The 19,770-nt window shown below is 38.7% G+C and overlaps 1 protein-coding gene across 1 annotated transcript in view; it reads left to right on the top strand.

The window, feature by feature from the left end:
• LOC149323872 (versican core protein-like) overlaps positions 1–19,770 on the top strand; it is a 179,607-nt gene that overhangs the window by 80,062 nt on the left and 79,775 nt on the right. The window contains exon 7 of the mRNA XM_089493620.1: positions 1,922–4,072. Within this exon, the coding sequence (XP_089349746.1) occupies positions 1,922–4,072 (2,151 nt within the window). The remainder of the gene's footprint in view (positions 1–1,921; positions 4,073–19,770) is intronic.

The raw sequence follows: 19,770 nt of genomic DNA, 5'->3' as shown, positions 1-19,770 counted from the left end.
TCCTTTTATGAAGAAACAACTTTAACATCAGTCCGTGTTTTTCTTTCTTTCTTTCAAGCTTCAGTTAACAAACTTAAAAATCCATATTTTCTGAACTGTGTTGGTGGTAAAGCACTGTGTAATGATGGTGAAATGATCCTGGATTGAAATCAATTTGCAAATTGGCAAAAATTGCCTGAAATCAGTCTGAGCATCTGGTCAGAGAGCTGGAAATCAATCTATTGTAATTCTCCATTGGCCAAATATTATTTAGAAAGCTTCGATCCTGGAATGCTGGGACATTTGCTTGTGACAAATCTGTCTCATTTTTTCATCCCTCTTTCAAACTGAACTAGTTCTTATTCATAATGGATCTGGCAGTTGGGGCATGGAGAGATCCTCACTGGGTGCTGGGAGGAGCCAGTGGTGGCAGCGGGGCCGGCAGGTGGGGGACTTGAGCATCTGTGGATTTTAGTATCTGTGGTGGGGTCCAGAACGGATCCCCTTCAGATATTGAGGGCCAACTGTATCCCCCCTTGTTTATGTTTATGGCTGTGTAAAAAGAGGAATTTCAGCAGATGTTGCTTGCCATGTAAGCAACACCTGCTGAAATTCCTTCTTCAGAACCATTAAAATACAGGAATTCTATCCCTTATTTCACCTGGCAAACCTACAGCATAGTCTCTTGGGGGACTGTCTGCTTCAGGTGCCAAAATAATTTGGCTGTATACCTTGATCTAGGTGGGTGGATGTATATGCACCATTTGCTATTCTGCCTCAGGCACAAAAATATCTTGGGACAGACCTGAAAGACAGTCACTCTTTCATTTATTTATCACATATATAATCTGCCTTGCCCCAAAGGAATCCAAACAGTAGACTTGGATTCATCCCACAATTGTCTTTTTAAAATCCTTTAAACAAGTCAGTCACTTAGGCTGTGAGAAATAGTAACTAACTCAAGGTCACTACAATGATCTGCATGGATGAACAGCTTTGAATCCAATGCTGCAGTTCCATGTTCATTACTCTAGCATCCAGTCAGGCAGCCTAGCCAACCATGTACTTTAAAAATGCAGTGGCAAATGTTCAAAGAGGATTTGGAGTAAATAAAAAACACCAACAAAATTTGAATGCATCGGAATTTAAAAGAGTATTGAAGACCTATCTCTTCCATCAAGCCTACTCAGTCAGTTTTAAACTGTGAATTTTAAACTGGTATACTTTAATGTGTAATTGTTATCATAATCCTATGTTTTTGTGTATTAACCTATGTGTTTAAATGGTTTCATGTGTTTAATTATATATTGTATTTTAATCTATGTTGTATTCCATTTTGAATCTTGGGGAGAGGTGGCAATAATAATAATAATAATAATAATAATAATAATAATAATAATAATAGATTATCATGATGAAGATACTGTAAGGAGCTTACAGGCATACCATTTTCCAGCAATGCCTAGCCCCCAGATGTTATTGGGCTGCAACTAGCATGATCTATCATCATTGGCCATACTGGCTAGGGATAATGGGAACTGAAGTCCAAGAATATCTGGAAGGTTGTACTTTACCCATTCTTGCTTTGAAATCACTGCTATGATATGAAAAAACAAACAAACAACAAAATGGACCTTTGTTGCTAATCCCTCTCTGATATTATGATCCTATCTTTATTAATAGCCTGAGCAATAACATATTTGAACAGAATTAGACTTTTTTTCATACCTGAAATATATGGAACTAAACCAGTTTAATTGTGGTTGCTTTCTTGAAAAGCTGCTTAGCAATTAATTTTTAGGTCTAACACTTAACACACAACAGTTAAAGGACATATATTTTGTAGTTCTTTCTAAACATGTTTTTTTTATTTTGATTAAATTAAGGTATTACTTTTAATTGCCAATCTTTAAAATTATTTTTCTAATTATGATTTACATAGGTAAGGAGAATATATCTGATTCTTCATTGGCTGAACTGGCTATACCTTTGGAAAGTGGATCTGCCAATTTAGTAACTGAACTAAAGACTATGCCTTCGAAAGCTGCACTTCATCCCCACATCTCTTCAGTCACACCAGAAGTGACTAAAGCGAAACAGGAAGAAAAGGTACCGAAGATCATTAGTTTATCCACTGTTCTACCTCAAACAATTACAGATATTTCTGATTTTTCAGAAGTTCCTGAACAAGATTCTGTGCCAAGTGATCTAGTAGTGACCACACCTACACAAGATGTCTTTGACTTCAGCAAGGAAAGTTCTGAAAGTCAGACTGAACAAATAGAGGTGGGACCAATAAGGACTTCAGTAGATGCTCTACTGAGAAATGACTTGAATGAAACTGTAGAATCAGAGACTTCTCTTATACTAACTAAAGAAGAAACACATATTGGCATCCAACCCACAAAAAAATCAATGGAAGCAAAAAGTGATGTAAAACTAACAACTGTTCTCATTCCAAAAGAGCTGCTCAAGGATCATCAAGAACCTACAGACAATGATGACAATGGGGTTGTTATGCCTGACCACAGGCTAGAGGATCCTAGCAAAATTCCAGAACTAGATGTAGTTAAAGTGTCAAAGCCATTCATAGAGCAGAATGCTACAGCTAGACCAGATAAAGCAGTAACCTTATCTGAAAGGAAAAGGCTAACAACTTCAGGATATATAAAAGGCCATGAAACACCACTGTTTACAGTAATGGATAAAACTAAAATGGTGCACACTGATTCAACAAAGTTGAAAGTGAAAGAAGAACATACAGTAACACCTACTGATTTTGAGTCAAGATTAATTCCAACTTTGTTACCAGTTGAAAGAACATCACCCTCTACATCTGAATCGCCCCTTGTGGAACTAACAAGTGTCACTTCCACTGTAGCAGGGTTTTTAACCAAAGATCAAGATGAAGTAGCATCTACAACACAGATGCAAGAAGAAAAGACTGAAGGAAGAACAGATCAGAAATATGATTGGACTTATGAAGGAAGTTCTCCTGAGGAGCAACCAGAGTTAGGAATTCCCAGAGAAAGAACAACTATTTCCCCAGCACTACACACTGAAGACACAGCAGGCATAGACCAGGATGTATTTACAGATGCATCAGCAATGACACCATCTGGTGTAACATCAAAGAAAGAACCCAGCATTTCCCTGGTTCCTGAGACCTCAGAAGATACACTTGCTAAAGACATAGCTACCATAACTATTCGTACAGGTGCCACAGGAACACCACCAGAATTTACAACAGTTTTTGGAGAGGAACCCACTACTGTAGAGCTAGTTATGGAAAAACTGGCCACTGTTTTCAATTTGACAGCAGTGCCTTCAAAGCTACCTTTAGCACCAGAACATGATGTAGCTGAAGGATCTGCACATGATGAAAAATATGCAAGTACAAAAGCTGTAGACACAGGTCTGGAAATACCAGGTTATGAAACAGTCACAATGTCTGAATTGTCTCCTGAAAATGATGCTGTTACTGAAGAAAAGCTGCAACATTCTGATGTTCCTCCCACAAAGCCAAGTATAAAAAGTGAAAATGAAACATCCACAGTCAAGTTTATAAGTCCTTTCCCTACAAAGGCTATTATTCCTTCTACTGATGTGGGGAAAGTAGAGGCTCCCACAACTCAAAGCCCAGAAGGTTCAGGAACAACAGAGGAGGCCATAGAAACAGAGCCTATTTTATTTCCAGCTTTTGCTACAAGTAAACCAACAGTGGTAAGTGGGGCAATAGACAAACTCCTACCAACTTCAGCAATGAAACCTTTAAGTACTAAAACACAGCCACCTTTAATATACAAAGAACCTGATGAGGATACAAGCATAGACGTACAAATAATTGATGAATCTATTTCTCCCATTAAAACTACTGCTGATGATGATTTTGTGGGCAAAACAACAGAACCAGAAATTGATACAGAATATTTTACATCATCGAGTGTCACTGCAGTTGAACAGCCCACAGGACCACCTACAGAGGTTTTAGAGTCTCAAGAAGAGCCTCCTTCTACTTCCGATAATGACATTGGGTTAGAAAGCCAACCTGACATAAAAGTGTTTGTTGTTGCTATCTCAGGCAATGATACAGGTAAGATTCTTTCCTTCATAGATCAGATGTCCAACATCATGGGCATTTGGCGATAAAATGAATTTTGAAATATTCTTTGATTCATTGAACTTGATTTTATTTTTCACCTTTGTAAGTTGGATATAGTTGATATATAATTGAATATTGTTAACAGATATAAGAAATGAAGGTATGCAAATTATCAGCATTGATATGGATGCAACAATGAAATGTGAGATCCTCCTGTGTGATATTATCAAATCGTTGAATTGGTGTACATTATCTGTGGGAAAAGGTCTTTTAATCTCATGGCTTCCACACCATACATTACTACTCAGTGTAGTGTTGGAATGTGTTAACCTTCCATTAGTGTCTAGCTATTAACCATGGCATCTGCAGTGCTATCAGCTAAACAAAGAGTAATCCTACCCTTTGCTTACACCAAAGGATGCTATCAAATTGGGTAAAGTAAGGGTTATTGTGTGAAACTGATAGGTTACAATAAGAACATCCACTGTTTTTGTCTTGCTTTGTTCTGTTTTAGCTGAGGGCACTGTCTGTGCAGCTTTAATCCTTTGGGTATCCAGAACAGAGACATCGTCTGTCACTAAAATAATTGTTGTATGATAATTTGTTCTTTGTTGTATGATAATTTGTTCTTTGTTAAGGTGTCAACTGTAAAGAGATCTACCTCATTAATGGCACTGTTCAGAAGTTTGAGAAAAATGTTATTGGATATCTTGTTGTGCATAATTGTTCATATATTGAATACTCTTTTCCAGTTGTTTTCATGAACCGAATATCTGCTGTTGGTGGTATGTAGTGAATATGGGCACATTGACTTAACTGAGAATTGCTCCAAGCATTAACTGACATGAAAGTTTAAACTGAAATTAAACCTTAGCCCCCATCTTACCATTTCCTCCATCATCACTGGAACACTCAAACCCCATTCTCATTGTATATTATTGATTCTTAATTTCTTCTCCACTAGTTGGCACAGGTAATTTAGTTGGGCAGAGATAGTACAAAGTGCTGTCCAGTGGTGAGCATAGTAAAGTAATAATACAGTGAGCCCACGCCATACATGGACCATTATAGGTGGCTTTCAGCTTACACTGAAGTCACCTGGGAAATGGGAGAATGCATGGCGTGCGCGCATGGCTGCACAGCAAGCACGAGCCCCATTATATCCAGTGGGGCTCATGAATGGTGTGCATGGCCGCAGAGTGAGCACGAGCCTTGTTGAATATAATGGGGCTTGAGCATACACGCATTTTGCTTTACACGGGGGGGGGGGGGGTCCGGAATGGATTCCCCGTGTAAAGCAAGGGCCCACTGTACATTACTTAATAGTAATAATAGTCACTTTTTCATTCTATTTTGTTTGGGAATATATAGAAGATTTTTTAATTATCTCCTGTTAATCGGTGTATGCTCGAGGCCCATTAAATATAATGACATAGCAAAATGATGTCCCTTATAAAAAAATGGGAAATCAAGGTTTGATATTTGAAATTTATACTTTTTTTGAACATTTTCAAACCATGGATGCTTAAATCTGTGTATAAGAAGGGCCAACTGTATATGGGCCAATCTGATTACAGTGCACCCTTTTTACATGGGGGATCCGTTCCAGACTCCCACGCGTAAAACAAAAATGCCTATACTTGAGCCCCATTTAAATGAATGGGGCTCGTGTACATGGTGGCGCAGTGGCACGGGCACGCCGTGGTTGTGCACCCCATTTGTCCCTATGGGATGCGCCGCCCCTTCCTCCCTGTGCGGCTTTCAGCGTATGCTGAAAGCCATGTAAAGTGCGCCCATATATAACTCAGGCACACTGTCTTGCAGTGCTTTATTGTCCCAAGTAAAACAGGTATTCTTTTAGACATAGACCCAATGTAAAATTAGCTGCATAACAAACCACATTAACACAGTTACACTGGATTGTGGGCTAGGGAAAATAGTTGAATAACAGAAACTGTATTGGATACCACCATTGTGCTAATTCCAATGCATCAGGCTCTTGCACTTGCTCAAGGACATTGTGGGATTCAAGGCTGAATATTTTCAGTTTGTGTGCATGTCTCTCTGTGAGTTCATGTGCTTGCACACTCACACATGCAGAAGCATATATCTATATGGTTCTGTTTGGGTTGGATCAATCCTAAGTAAGTTATGTTCTAGCTCCACTGAAATTGATGAGACTTTTGTAATGACTAATTTGCCTTTTCAATTTCAGTGAGTCTAAAGTGCGATGTACCTTAGGCAAAAATGTAAAAAAATCTCTTCCCTTAAGATACAGTTGGCACATTTTAGCGTAGATTCAGTTAAGAAATGTCTTCTTGATATGGCACGATTCATTCAAAATATATCCTGCTGAATCCTCTTTAAAGTTGCTGAAGAGAAAAAACATGCAGGCAACATACTGCATATAAACTGAATTTTAGAAACAATGTTTTTCATCAAGAGCTGCTAGGCATGTTGAGGGAAAGTGTAAGAATGACTGTCTTTATGCAGAGGTCTCAAAAAAGGACAAATAGGCCCGGTACATACCAGCCCTTTGCGCCGTCATGGTGACATGTTAGGGTTGCCTCAGGGCGGTGCTTCTACATGCCCCTCAACCCTAGCATGTGATGAAGGCATCAAAATGGTGGCACCCTGTACACATGGGCACTACCATTGTTATGCAAGCGCTGTGCGGCATCCTCATGGTGCTGTGTGGCACTTGCATAACGAGTGTGGCAGTGGTGAACTGTGGCGCACTTGTTACGCCCCCAGTGTGGCATAGAAAGAACCCGCTTTTTGTGGGTTCTTTTTCCAGCAGTGGGAAGCCACCGGTTTGGCGGCTGTGACTTCCCACAGGCGGAAAACCCGTCACCGCCAGCCTGGACTGTCAAAGAGTCCTGGTCATGAAAGGGCCTTAGATTCCCTTTCATGACCAGGTCTAGTATGCAGAAGAGAAGTTGTCTTCCTTCTGTATTAGCATTGTTTTTAATAAATGTATTGATTTTAAATAAATTTTAAGCTGTATAGAAAGCACCTAAATTTGCACACATAAAAACTCAGTGTAAGTCAATAAAGATATGATTAAACTAGGTTAAAAAAAATCAAAGTAAAAGAAAGTACAGTGGTCCTCCTTTTTTGGGGGGTTATCAGTTCTGGACCACCACCACCCACGAAAATGGAGGCTTGTGCATATTCAAGCCCCATAGGTTTGAATGGGGTGTGCTCCCAGGCATGCACACCACTGAAAATAGCGGAGGTTGCCGCTCCATGGATATTCCAGGTCATGGATCCCAGATCCGCAAGTTAAGAGGGGTGACTGTAGTCTTAGCAAAACACTTAAACAAAAAATGAAGGGAGCCTAGGAAGTTGTTCTAGGAAAGTGTTCTATAACCTGAACAGAGAAGACCCTGACTCACATGCTGATCAGTTTAATGTTCAAAGAAGCTGGGATGCAAGTTAAGGCAGGCGAGATGATATATATCGTATAGCACAATATATATATATATATATATATATATATATATATATATCTCGTTATGATAGAATGGTGATAGGTACGGTAAGAAAAGAATTACCAAGAAGTAATAAGCACATTACTGTTTTCTTTTGCAAAGCATATGTACCAGGATGAGTGCATTATATTCTTGATGAAATAAATTTCAGAACCTTCCTGAGAGCCCAAGCATTCTTTGCCTGCAGCTAGAAAGTCACCCTTTACTCAGTAGCTCACAGAAAGTGTTCCAGATCCTTTCCTCAAACTACAGTATTCCTCTCTTGAATTTTACTTTTCTTACATTGTTGATGAACCTTCTGTGCAGATTCACCTTACTGAACTCTCTGGCTAGATCATTGGCTTTCAGCTGGTTATTCTCCATTTCACCTCCTCATACATTGCAGCTCTTCATTTTGGCTTTTGGTCTCTCTTCTTTTTATTCTTTCTGTCTTTCCACAAGCAACCCAGCTAAAAATTAACAAAAATCTTTTCATACACATTTTATGTTACAGAGCATCTGAAGATGGGTTGTGGGCCAGCCATAGATATGAAACTGGATCTGTAACCACTTTTTTTTATTTCTTGTCCCTTCTATCATATTCCTTTTAGCAGGCCTCACTTTGTTTCTTAGGGTAAAGGAGGGTCTATCAAGGAACCCATGAACACAGTCCATACTGTTAGACTTTGGAATTTGTTTTCCTGAAATATTTTGCAATGATTACATCATTAATTACAGCCAGTTGGATTTTTCCTCTGAGTCGGCTACATTGGGCTAGAGGATGCCACTCAGGAAGGTACTACATGCTCCAAATTCAGTCTTGAAGATGCAGAGTGAGTACAAAAGACCTAAAATAATTCCTCTAATATTTATGCTTCTGCCATGGGTTCTACTGTTCCCACCGAAAATTCTAACCAAGATAAAACCAAAATAAATTTTCACCAGCATCTCAGAACATTCTAGGTTGGTAATATGTATGAGGGTATAGATATAAACACTTTCTTCAGCTTAACTTTCTGATATTGTCAGAAAACCCTTTTCTTGGACCAGATAAATAAGACAGGGGACCTTATCGCACACACAATTGTAAACGTTCTGGGGACAGAAGGAGGACGCTCGTGTGCGCATGCGTGCTGCAGAAAACGGAGTTTATCGCACATGAATACGTTCTCCAAGAGGCCCTGTTCCATCCCCTGGTGCGCACCCATTCGCGTCCAGTCCTGACGGGCGTGATTTTTTGCTGATGGAATCCGTCAGGCAAAAATCACACCCGTCAGGACTGGATGTGAACAGGTGTGCGCCGGGGGACGGAACAGGGCCTCTTGGAGGACGTATTCGTGTGCCATAAACTCTGTTTTCTGCAGCACGCGCGTGCACACGAGCGTCCTCCTTCCGTCCCCAGAATGTGTGTGCGATAAGGTCCTATGTCTATTACAGATGCTTACCTAGGAGGACTCTTCACAAACAAACTGGAGTTCTGTATGGTTGCCTTCTGGTATGACTGGCTAATATTTATAAAAGGCTTGTCAGAACTGATAGGATTTATAGGTTTATTGGAGGACTCTTGAGAAAACTATACCAGCCCTCAATGAATCTCTGCCAGAACAATTCTGTTTCTTGATGTAGCATCATTCTAGGTGTATCTGCCACAGAAAGAATGATAGAAGTGTGCATGCATGTTGGTGTTAAAAAGAACATAACACCTCTCCCACCAAAATGTCTTTTCTAATAACAATGAAAAAAGAGAGATTTTTCCTCATTTTTCACTACCTGCTTTTTATTGCACAAAAGGTAGGCTTTTTTTTTTTTTAAAAAGGGAGAGATTGAGAGAGAGAGATACAAAATATAAAATATTTAAAAATGTGCAAAGCCTATCGCAATCTCAATTAGCTGGGACAAAAAGTTTGAAATTATTCATTCTTATGTGGGAGAATAAAATAGGCAAAGATTTCTGTACCTGGTGTATATGTCCCATAACTCTGTTCCCAGATTATATGTCTGATCCTTTAGAATTTAACCTTGCTTTTCTAGATTTCATGTTATTGCAGAATCATACTATATAGGCAATATTTTAAACTTTTTTTTTTTTTTTAAAAAAGATGTATTTTAAACCTTTAATACAACATGAAATATTTGAAGATGGTTTTTATTTCTTTTGTCCTTGCATGGTACAAAATGCTGTTTAGGGCAAACGTTAAGTTGAAGTTGTAGATTTCTACTTGTGGAAGCAAGGGCCTGATTGAGTTTTGGCGGAAGATCAAGCTCATTATGTCTCATTTTGGCAGTTTCACAAAAATGTTGATAAGGGAGAGAATATAGCTGAAGGGATTAAAATGATTACATTTTGTATGTTAGAATACTTCAGTTTTCCATGAGAAAATTTATTGTGCAAGCAACCCATGCACTCCTCAAGAACCAATTTGAAGCAGGTGTACAGGTTAATGGGGCATATAAAGCACACTATTACTGTGGGTCATGGGAAGGTCTAAGGCAGGTGTACAAATTAATGAGGAGAAATATGTGAGCATGGGGAGACATCCTTTTTGAGTGTTTCTCATACACGTGCCTGTTGCTGCTTTGTCTGAGCAGCTGTTACTTCTTTCTGGAGGGCTCCATATTTCTACAGTTGCAGTGTTGTTAAATGTATGAAGGTATGACTTAGGAAAAATGTATCCTCTCACAGTCTGAGCCTACTATCTTTTCCTGTTGTGCAGTGCTGCCATATACAGTGGGAAAACAGGCATTTCTCTTGTAATGGCTTAAAAGAAGCAGTCATTGGGAGTTATGACTGAACAGCTAGGTCGGCGTGAACCAGCCATAGAAAAAGGACCTTTTCTCCAGCTTATAAAGCTTTTATGAGGTGAAAAATACTGGAGATTGAGGTGAGACTGTTGTTTAACAGCAGTTGTGGGGATACCAAGAACACGACTTCTGTCTGTATCCAAAATAATTTGCACACCTGCATCTTAAAGGAGTCGTTTAAAAGTGTTTACTTACCATTTTTCGAAGAGCTTGTTGGAGCCTTGGTTTCACACCAGCTAGGGGTGATTTTTTGACCGCTCAGCTTTCAAATGGTATGACATTGAAGGAACCATCACTTTTTCTTTGCAACATTTTATAAAAAGAGAATGAAATGCTACTTAACATGCCATTTCTTTTTTACTGCGCATATTTCCTAATTCCAAGACGTAGTAAGGATGTGAAACTTTGATGAGAATGAGAGCCGTTTTCAGAACATGAAAATTCAACTCAGCTTTAAGCTTTAGCATAAACAGAACAAGAGTACTCTTTGTAATTCATATAATTTTTTTGAGACTGGACTTTATGTTTACTTGTATAAAATATGTCCTTCACTTCAGAATCCAGATGGCAAGCACTTAAGAGTTACATGAATAAAGGCTGGATTTTAGTTGAAATGAAAATATGAAAAGTGAGTCAAAAGATTAAGGAGAGTAGTCATTTGTGTGTCATAAGCTCTGGTGGTGGTCAAGTCATTTAAATTGGGCTAGGAAACCTGTGACTTTCTACAACTCTCATCATATAGTCAGTATGCTCAGTGAGATGGCAGGAGCTGTACTTCAACATCTGGAGAGGCACAGTGTGCCACCCTGATTTAGATATTGCCTGTGAAAAAGACACAAAGAACACAGGGGAAAGATGTCTCCTTTTGACAGTGTTCAAATTATCTACAGAATTTAGGGCATATATTCACATGTGGAGTATTAATCTGGTGCATTTGGGCCTATGCAGTGGTAGTTAGTAAAGGTGACAGGAGATGACCCAGAATTTTCTTCAAATGTTTGAAACTACAAACAATGAAGAATTTCAGAAATGGGGGCCAAAGTGTGAAAGCTGGAAATAAAGTCCCTCCACTCAAGAAACTCAACATCCAGAGATGCTCATGGTCCTGCCCTTTACTATTTCAAGAGGCACATAGATTTTCTTTTTAAAAAATATCGCTAAATCATATTGCCCTGCCATTTTAAAACTAGAATATGTGGGAGATGACTAGGCTCAATTCTTGTCTCCACACTATGGGAACTTTTCACAGGCAGGAGAAACATGATATGGAAGTGTTTTGTTTTGTTTTTTGATTTTTTTAAATTGATTTTGCCTGCGAGATTTATTTTTTAAAAACCAAAATATAGATTTCCCTTTAATACCTGATTAAATCTCAATGTCTGAAAATTGTATAGTCTTTTAGTTGCTCTGTGGATTTACTCTGTTGACAGTAATTAGGTTGTCATCTTTTTAGAGAAAGGTTAATATCTTAATCACTGGGACAGCTGTAGTGATTTTTCACATTCGGAACAATTCAGTTCTTCTTTCTTTTAATGAGGAAAACTGTATGGAGAATCACATTACTATCTCATCAGTGAAGGCAATCTAGAAACTGACTGCTGATTTAAATGCTGGAAGCTATCCCTGGAAATTCTCTTACTGTTGTAAGATTTAGGTCTGGGTGAAATATTCTCTTCTTCCCCATGGTATTATTTGTCTCCCATGAAAAGAGAGGCATTTTTGGAAAAGAGAGGCTGATTGGACTGCCAAATTAATCTTAATTGGATATTGGTGATAAAATAGTCCTGTCCATTACTTTTAGGAAAGCTTAGATACAATATAGGACAGGCTGGGTGGCATACAAAACTCTTGCCACCCAACAGAAAGGAATGACTAAAGGCTCAGTTGCAATTGCTAAAGGACTCATTTGTAGCTCACTACCCAATAGTATGGCCATCCCTGCTACATGAAGACAATTAGCTAAATATGCATAGATTGTGTTTAGGTCTGTTACTATGATTCTGCTTTCCCCTACACACATTCGATTGTCATATTTTCTGAAAAGGCTTCTGACAAAGTTAATGTGAGAACAGGCGGCTGCTGCGCTCTCTCTCTCTCTCTCTCTCTCTCTCTCTCTCTCTATATATATATATATATATATATAAAATCAAACAAGGATCAGAATAAGTTCAGTGGAGTGAGTAAAAATATAAGTCTGTTCTGAACAGACATTGGAACTTGGCTCAACTGCTTTCCTAATTATTATTTGCCTCACATATTTTTTTATTGGCTTATGTGAAAGCACTTTGTTTTAAATTAGCTTATTTGAAAGGTCTGGTGTTTACTATACTTGTATAGCCTTTCTCAACAAAGTGAACACACTTCAAGTATAAACTCAGGGTTTTTAAGAAAGTTTGTATTTTTGAAAGCCAAAAATGCATCTCTTGTGTGTGTCTGTTGCAGTCCTTGTGCAAAGTGCGAACTGTGGTCCTTAAAACCTAATTCATGTTAATGGCCAGACTCCAGTAAATGTTAGATATTTATGAGCTTAAATAATTGGCTAAAGAGTCTGTCGCCTTTCATTGTAAGTTGTTTTTGAGAGGCTTATTATAGAATGATGATCTTTCCTCACATTCCTTCACATACAGCCTGAGACACTAGGAAACAACATCCCTGTGTTACACACTGTTCATTAGATATGTACACATTCTCTTCTGCTTTTTGCATGGTTGCCAAGGAAACTTTGTGGCATTACACACAAGGATTTAACACTTGAGGCTTGCTTATATCTTTTTATGTATTCATGAAACAAATGAATAGCCATTTCATTCTAAGGTACCATGTTATTTGTATTATCCTCATCTAAATATTTTTTTAAAAGAAATCCCCTTGGGAAGCACACATAGAGGTGGTCCTGTGGAGGGATAGTGCAAATGGATATCTTCTGTGTTTTACGCAGATGGAAGTTCTTTAGGTCTCTGGATTTTCTTCTGAGAAAATTAATCCTGGGCTGTCATTTGAGCATTCATGCATTGTTGAAATGTGAATATCCTGCAATTCTTACAGGAAAATGTTATTTAGTTGTGACCTCTGGGGAAACAACTGGATGCAGAGAACTTTAGTTTCTAAACAAATGGGACAAAGCTCATAAATGAAATTCAGAAGTAATGTAGTGTTTGTCATCGTAAATGTAAATAGCTTATGTAGAAAGATGATTCTCTCTTTAGTTTTTTGTGGGTTTTTCGGGCTATGTGGCCATGTTCTAGATGAGTTTCTTCCTGACGTTTTGCCATCATCTGTGGCTGGCATCTTCAGATTCTCTCTTTAATATGTCACTTTTCAGAAAAAAAACTCAAAGGAGTAAAAAAGCAGGGTCTTTTTTTTTAGAGGAGATATATAGTATGATCAATTTTACTGACAGCACACTCTTCTGAGCACTTTTCTAACATATCTGATCTCACAGAACCACAGAAATTTCCAGGAATGCAGAAAACATTAATGGATGGTTAGTGTCAGGACCTTTTTTTTTTTTTTTTTTTGGCATACTAACACTGCAGAAAAAACAGCATAATAAAACACCTTCAGCCTTCAAGGAAACAATCATCTGTAAATAATCCCACAAAGTCCTTGTTAAGATAGATAGACCCTCATTAAATACTTTTTCATCAGTCTCCATTGAGTTGCTCAGTATGGTAACAACAACAACAACAGGAAATACTTGGAGAGTGGAGCCTTCTGGGCTAGGGAACAGAGCTCTGTGTTTCTGTGAGAACCAGGTCCAATTTTTCTGTTTCCAGGGTCAGAGCCCATATAAAAGAATATTCTGCCCAACATGCATAACTTCAGGTGCTGGGACAAGGGGAGAAAATGAAATGCCACAGTCAATGCCCTTATTTAGGAGAAGCTATCATTCCAAAGTATTATGTATCAGCTTTTCAGTTCTCCAAAACTCACCATGAAGCAGTTAAAAAAATGGGTAGGATAAGATCAGCTAGAGGGAGTGTGGTGTAGTGGTTTGAGTGTTGGACCAGGCCTCTAGAGATTAGGTTTGATTTCCTGCTTGGTCATGAAAACCCACTGGGTGACCTTGGGGGAGTAACACATTCTCAGCCCCAGAAAATCCTGTACCTTAGGGTTGCCAGAAGCAATGGTGTCACTATCTATGCTGATACGTGGTACAGAGGGCTGCCCCCTCACTAACATGCTCACCTGCACTCCCCCCAGCCACATGTCCCTTTTCCTCAGCTGTCCCTCCCCTCCCCAGCTGCTGTGTTGCCCCCTCACCTGACTTACTACCCAGGACAGCTGGGTGAGTAAGCCATCAGGAGGGAGCAGAATGGGTGCACACTCACCCCTCCTGCTGCTCCATTGCTAGGCTTCCTCCCCAGGGAGAAAGCTTCACAACGGAACTTCTTAGTAAAATTCTGTTAAACCAGCCACTATGAGCACAGATCAACATTTCATGTGCAATTCAGTTCAGATGATAAGCCAGGGAGTGGTAGCAGTATTGCTATGACTTGGCCCAAAGAATAAAGATGTGAGCGAAAAAGCTATTTAAGGATTAGGCCTGTGATACTACAGATACTCCTGAGATCAATGTCCTAACAAATTTGGGCAGGGAAGGGATTCAGACTGAATCAGATTAATTTACTAAATAAGAAATTTCATTAAGGGGGAACACACATACACACACACTGCAGCACAAAAGTGTCATGATCTACCAGAAAATAATCCCATTCATGATTAACAGAGAGGTTTCAGCTTTCAATCATGATACTGTCTATTTAGTCCCCCCAGTGTGCACTTTCTGTGCATTCAGAAGCAAAGTATAGAGAGCACAAACTACAAATCGGCTCTCCAGCTTCTACCCCTCCCTCCTACCGCATCCAATAGAACTTGCTCTATTATAGGACAGTCATTTGTTCTTCAGTGCTGGCTGGGCCCTTCCTGTGCCTACCTCTGCTTACACCCTCCTTGCTATGGGTGAAAGGGAAGGATGAAGTCAGCAGCAGCATCTTTTCAAGTGGTCCCATCTGCACATTGCTGAAGGAAAAAAAAAGAGGATGTGATGTCAACTCAAGTATTTATGTTCCTTCAGGTCACCTATCAACTTATGGTGACCCCATGAATTTCAACTCATAGCCCTACTCTAGAACAGCCTAGTCCCACTCCTCTGTATCTTTCTTTGTTTGTTTCTGCATTATTGGAGTTAGAGCAATGGCTTGTATTTCAGGATTCCTTCTCAAGTTACCTTTGCAAGCTGATACTTTCCATGCCACTGGAATCCCCAGACCATGTGGAAAGAAGTCATAATGGATTCCTTCCCCTCCCAGCATTATGCTAGGTTCTGGGTGGGATGATGTCTATGGTTACATGGGAGCCGTAGCATTTAGTTCATCTATATAGTTCAACCCTTATGGCATGGGTAAGCTGTCAGGAAAGAACATTAACATAAGAAAGGACCCTATGTGAAAGTCTTTTTCTGCTACTACTGACCCCATCCTAATTTTACTTTTCTGAATATTGTGGCATCTTGTTACTTCATGAGGAAATGACTGAATAAAAGTAAGAACATCATTTATTTAGCCTATTTTGGAGGACCAGCAGCATATCATATTAATGAAAGACCATAAAACATATTTATGCCTTAGAGGTTACAACTCTGGACACCTTGGACAGAATTCAGGTATTTCTCTGCCTATTTTGTTATTGTGTGTCTTCAAGTCATTTCCAACTTCAGAGGAAGGGGCAAAACAGAAGGCCGCAAAGCAGTGGCTTGACACTGCCCCTCTCAACTCTGGCTTGGGGCACAGCAACTGCACACTGCAGCCCTGATCCAGCATTTTGCTGGCTCTAAAAGAAACGGCAAAATGCCTCTCCTTTTAGAGCCAGCAAAAAGGCACCCTTTCTACAGCGGCAGCACTTTTCAGTGCTCCTTTGGGTGCAGCATATAAACACCGCACCAAAGGAATGCTATGATGCCACCCACTGTGCAGTAAGGTGGTCAGCATGACACTGGTGAGAGGGCTTTGTCGGGACGTGTGTCGTCAAAACCCCATGTCCCCATGTTTTTTGGGGCTTCAAGCCAGTCTGTTTAGCCCTGAAGTTTGCCTTTGCCTTCCTCTGAGGCTGAGAGAGTGTGACTCTCCCAAAGTGACCCAGTGGGTTTCCATGGCCAAGTAGGAGTTCAAACCCTGGTCTCCAGACTTGTAGGCCAGCACTGAAACCACTACACCACACTGGCTCTCTCTGCCTGTCTGATACATATTTTAATCGAACAGGTTTTAATTTTAAGAGGTAAGATTGTTTTGTACTAGTCAGTGATCTGAGATGGAGCAATGGGTTAGACATCAGGGTTGTGGCGTATTGGACATACCTTTGGAATTGTTAAAATTAGGAGGTAGGAGGCACCTTGGCCAAGTCACTGTTATTTCTACTAATTAAAAATATAGTTTCTGACTACAAATGAGGAGAGACAGGGGATCTAAGCCAAGAATTACTGATCCAGAATCAAAGTACACTGGTGTGGCATATTATAATCACGAATAAAACTGTACAACTGTTTAGTTACAACTTGGGTATAATTTAGAGGAAGGAACAGGCAAAACCAATTCCAAGTATTCTTTGCCTAAGAAAACCCTATGAAATTCATGGGATTGCCAGAAGTTGACAGGTTACTAGAAAACAAACACACACAAACCAAATAGCTACATACAGTACTTGTGCCCCTGATTATTATCCTTTAGCATCTTATATTGCTTTTGGAAGTTCTTTAACATTCAGAATTTTGATCAACACTCCACATGACTTGAGTGAGACATTATAATAAATAATAATAATAATAAATTTATTTCTACCCCGCCCTTCCATAGATATGATCAGGGCGGCTTACAAAATTTAAAAACAGTACAATAGAAAAAGAAAATTCAAATATAAAAGTTAAAAACATTACTACAAAAAACAGGAACAGGAGATCAATAAAATACGCATGTCAAGGGCAAAGAAAAAGAAGAGTTAATTTACAGCAAACCGGGGTCAAAAGGGGAAAAATTATAATTTTGGGTTTGGGGGGTGGGATTGGCACTGAGTGATCCAACAGTCTTTTATCCATTTTTACTGAATTATAAAGTTACCTTTACAAGGCCATTGGTTTTACAGCCAGCAGCCCACATAGCAGTCGATCAGATAAAGTGATATTTGGCACTGCTATTGTTCCCTTTTCCCCGGAATTAACTAGGATATGTAGCTCTGTTAATCATGGAAGAATGTTATACTTAGTCACAGTAGACTATATTTAGGAACCAATTGCCTTTGCCTAATATATGATAATAACCATTATAAAGAGCACTATCTTTAAGAAGATATTTTTCTCTTTTATACCTATCTTAGTTAAGATAATAGTTCTTTTTATAAAAGCTTTTTTTTAAAAAAACCTCTTGGGCTCAGCTCCAAGGTAGTAAAGTTCCTGTGGGATTTTTTGCCACCTCAATATCACATTAGGACCCATTTGTCTGATATTTTCTCTTTTTAAAAAAGGGACTTGCCACTCGAGAGAGTAGGTTTCTTTTTAAAGCCTTTTTCTTTTTTGGTGTAGCAAAACTCTGCAAGTTTCACCAAAGAGTGTTCCTAAACAAAACTCTGAAGGGACATGGGCTGGGAAGCAGGTATGAATTAGGCCTCTAAAGTCCTTGATCTTATAAAACAAAACCAAAAAAAATGACAACCATGAGAAGCAATTCTTAGTTAACTCATCTTTGGCAGAATTAAACGGAAAGAAATCTATCACTTTTTATGGATGCTATGCTTTTTTTATTTAAATATTTTCATCCTGAGATCTTAGGGCAGTAAAATTCAGAGTCCATATTGTATGTGCAAAATGATCAATAATGAAATAATTGGATTATTTGAATAGGATTCAAATAGTCCAAATACAGATTCATTTCTTTAGATTCAAACTAACAGTTTTTGGGGACCAAACTCTATTAGTCTGTTATATCAAAATCAACAAAAAAATCCTGTAGCATCATAAAGGCTAGTGAAATTAGCCCACAAAAGCTTATGCCATGATCTATGTATGCATTTTTAAGTTGCCACAAATCTGCTGGTTGACTCCAAATTAGTCTCTCTAATTTCAGAGTATTTACTATTAGAAGATAAACAGAATTGTTCTAGCTTGTCATTTTAACTCATCAGAGTAATTACAGAACAAAATGGGTTTATAATCCACTTCTTCTTTGGTTGTTTTTTTTTTCCCCCAGATGAAAACTACACTGAATTTAGTGAATTTAGTGAGAGTTACTTGGAAGCAAGGTGGATTGGAGCCTTACCTTGCTGCCTAAATGCCAAACAGAACTATTTTTAAGATAACTTTTTAAGCACCACTTGTCATATCCTTGACTTTAGTGATATATTAACAACAGAAAGGATATATTTCTAACTTCCTTCCTCTACCTTTAATAGATAACCAATTGCTCAGGATTCTTCATTAACCTGATCAGCAATGGTCAGCATTTTTTCAGATAGGAGAAGTAACCAGACTACTTCCAATCTAAAGCAAATATAAAAATAACTGGTTTGCAGAATGTTTCCATGTTAGCTTTTCTAAGCATCATGGTCTTAACACTCCTGCATGCCACTTTAATGTATGCCATGGCAATATTTAATGTCCATTGTTTGGGGATCATTAACCAAAGGGGTGAAATTATGAAGCTGTCTCTTCTAACCAGTTTGTTCAAGCATGGAGATGAATCCGTAGACCTGAGTGGGAAAAATGTGTAAAGATTTCAAACCTGTTATTGGGTTCACTGATCCTTAAAGGTTCATTATCACAGTAATCCTCCTGCTCCATCAAGAGAAGAATTCTTATATTTATCTCACTTTACCAGTCCCTAGGAGCAGTGCTGAACTGTTTAGAGAGTCTTGGAATACGTGCAAGAGGGATTAATGTCATATAAAAGATGCTGAGCTTACAAGAACTCGGGTTTCCTCATTTTTCAATCATATATGCAGCTGCCAGAATGGAAAGTAGTTTTGCTGTAATATCTACACAGAATATGAGAACATATGGGTACATGTCTATACTAACATTTCTTTTGCCAGAGAGGGCAACATTTTTTTTTTTACTGAAAGCAGCGTAAGAAAACATATTTTGGCTTATTAATATGGCTGAAGGAATAATGGTTTTAAAAAAAAGAGAGTAGGGCTGTATGTTGAAGTTTTCATATTATGGAATTTCTCCATCTCATAAGCTAAGAAAAGGTTTTGAAGAAGCAAAGTTCTAAGACAGACATAGGGCAATGCCAATCTTAATATACAGCATTTTCGGATCATGGAACTGGCAAACCCTTCCAGGTTACATCTTTATGCATGCATGGGACCATAGAATGGAAGCATTCCCATGACTTGAGAAAGACAACATGGAACTATTCGTTAAAA

This window comes from Sceloporus occidentalis, unplaced genomic scaffold (genome assembly GCF_023333645.1).
Source record: "Sceloporus occidentalis isolate IW3139 unplaced genomic scaffold, rSceOcc1.0.p SCAF_1, whole genome shotgun sequence".
NCBI classification, from domain to species: Eukaryota; Metazoa; Chordata; class Lepidosauria; order Squamata; family Phrynosomatidae; genus Sceloporus; species Sceloporus occidentalis.
The sequence above is the reverse complement of the archived record's forward strand: the minus strand, read 5'-3'. Positions and strand labels throughout refer to the sequence as shown.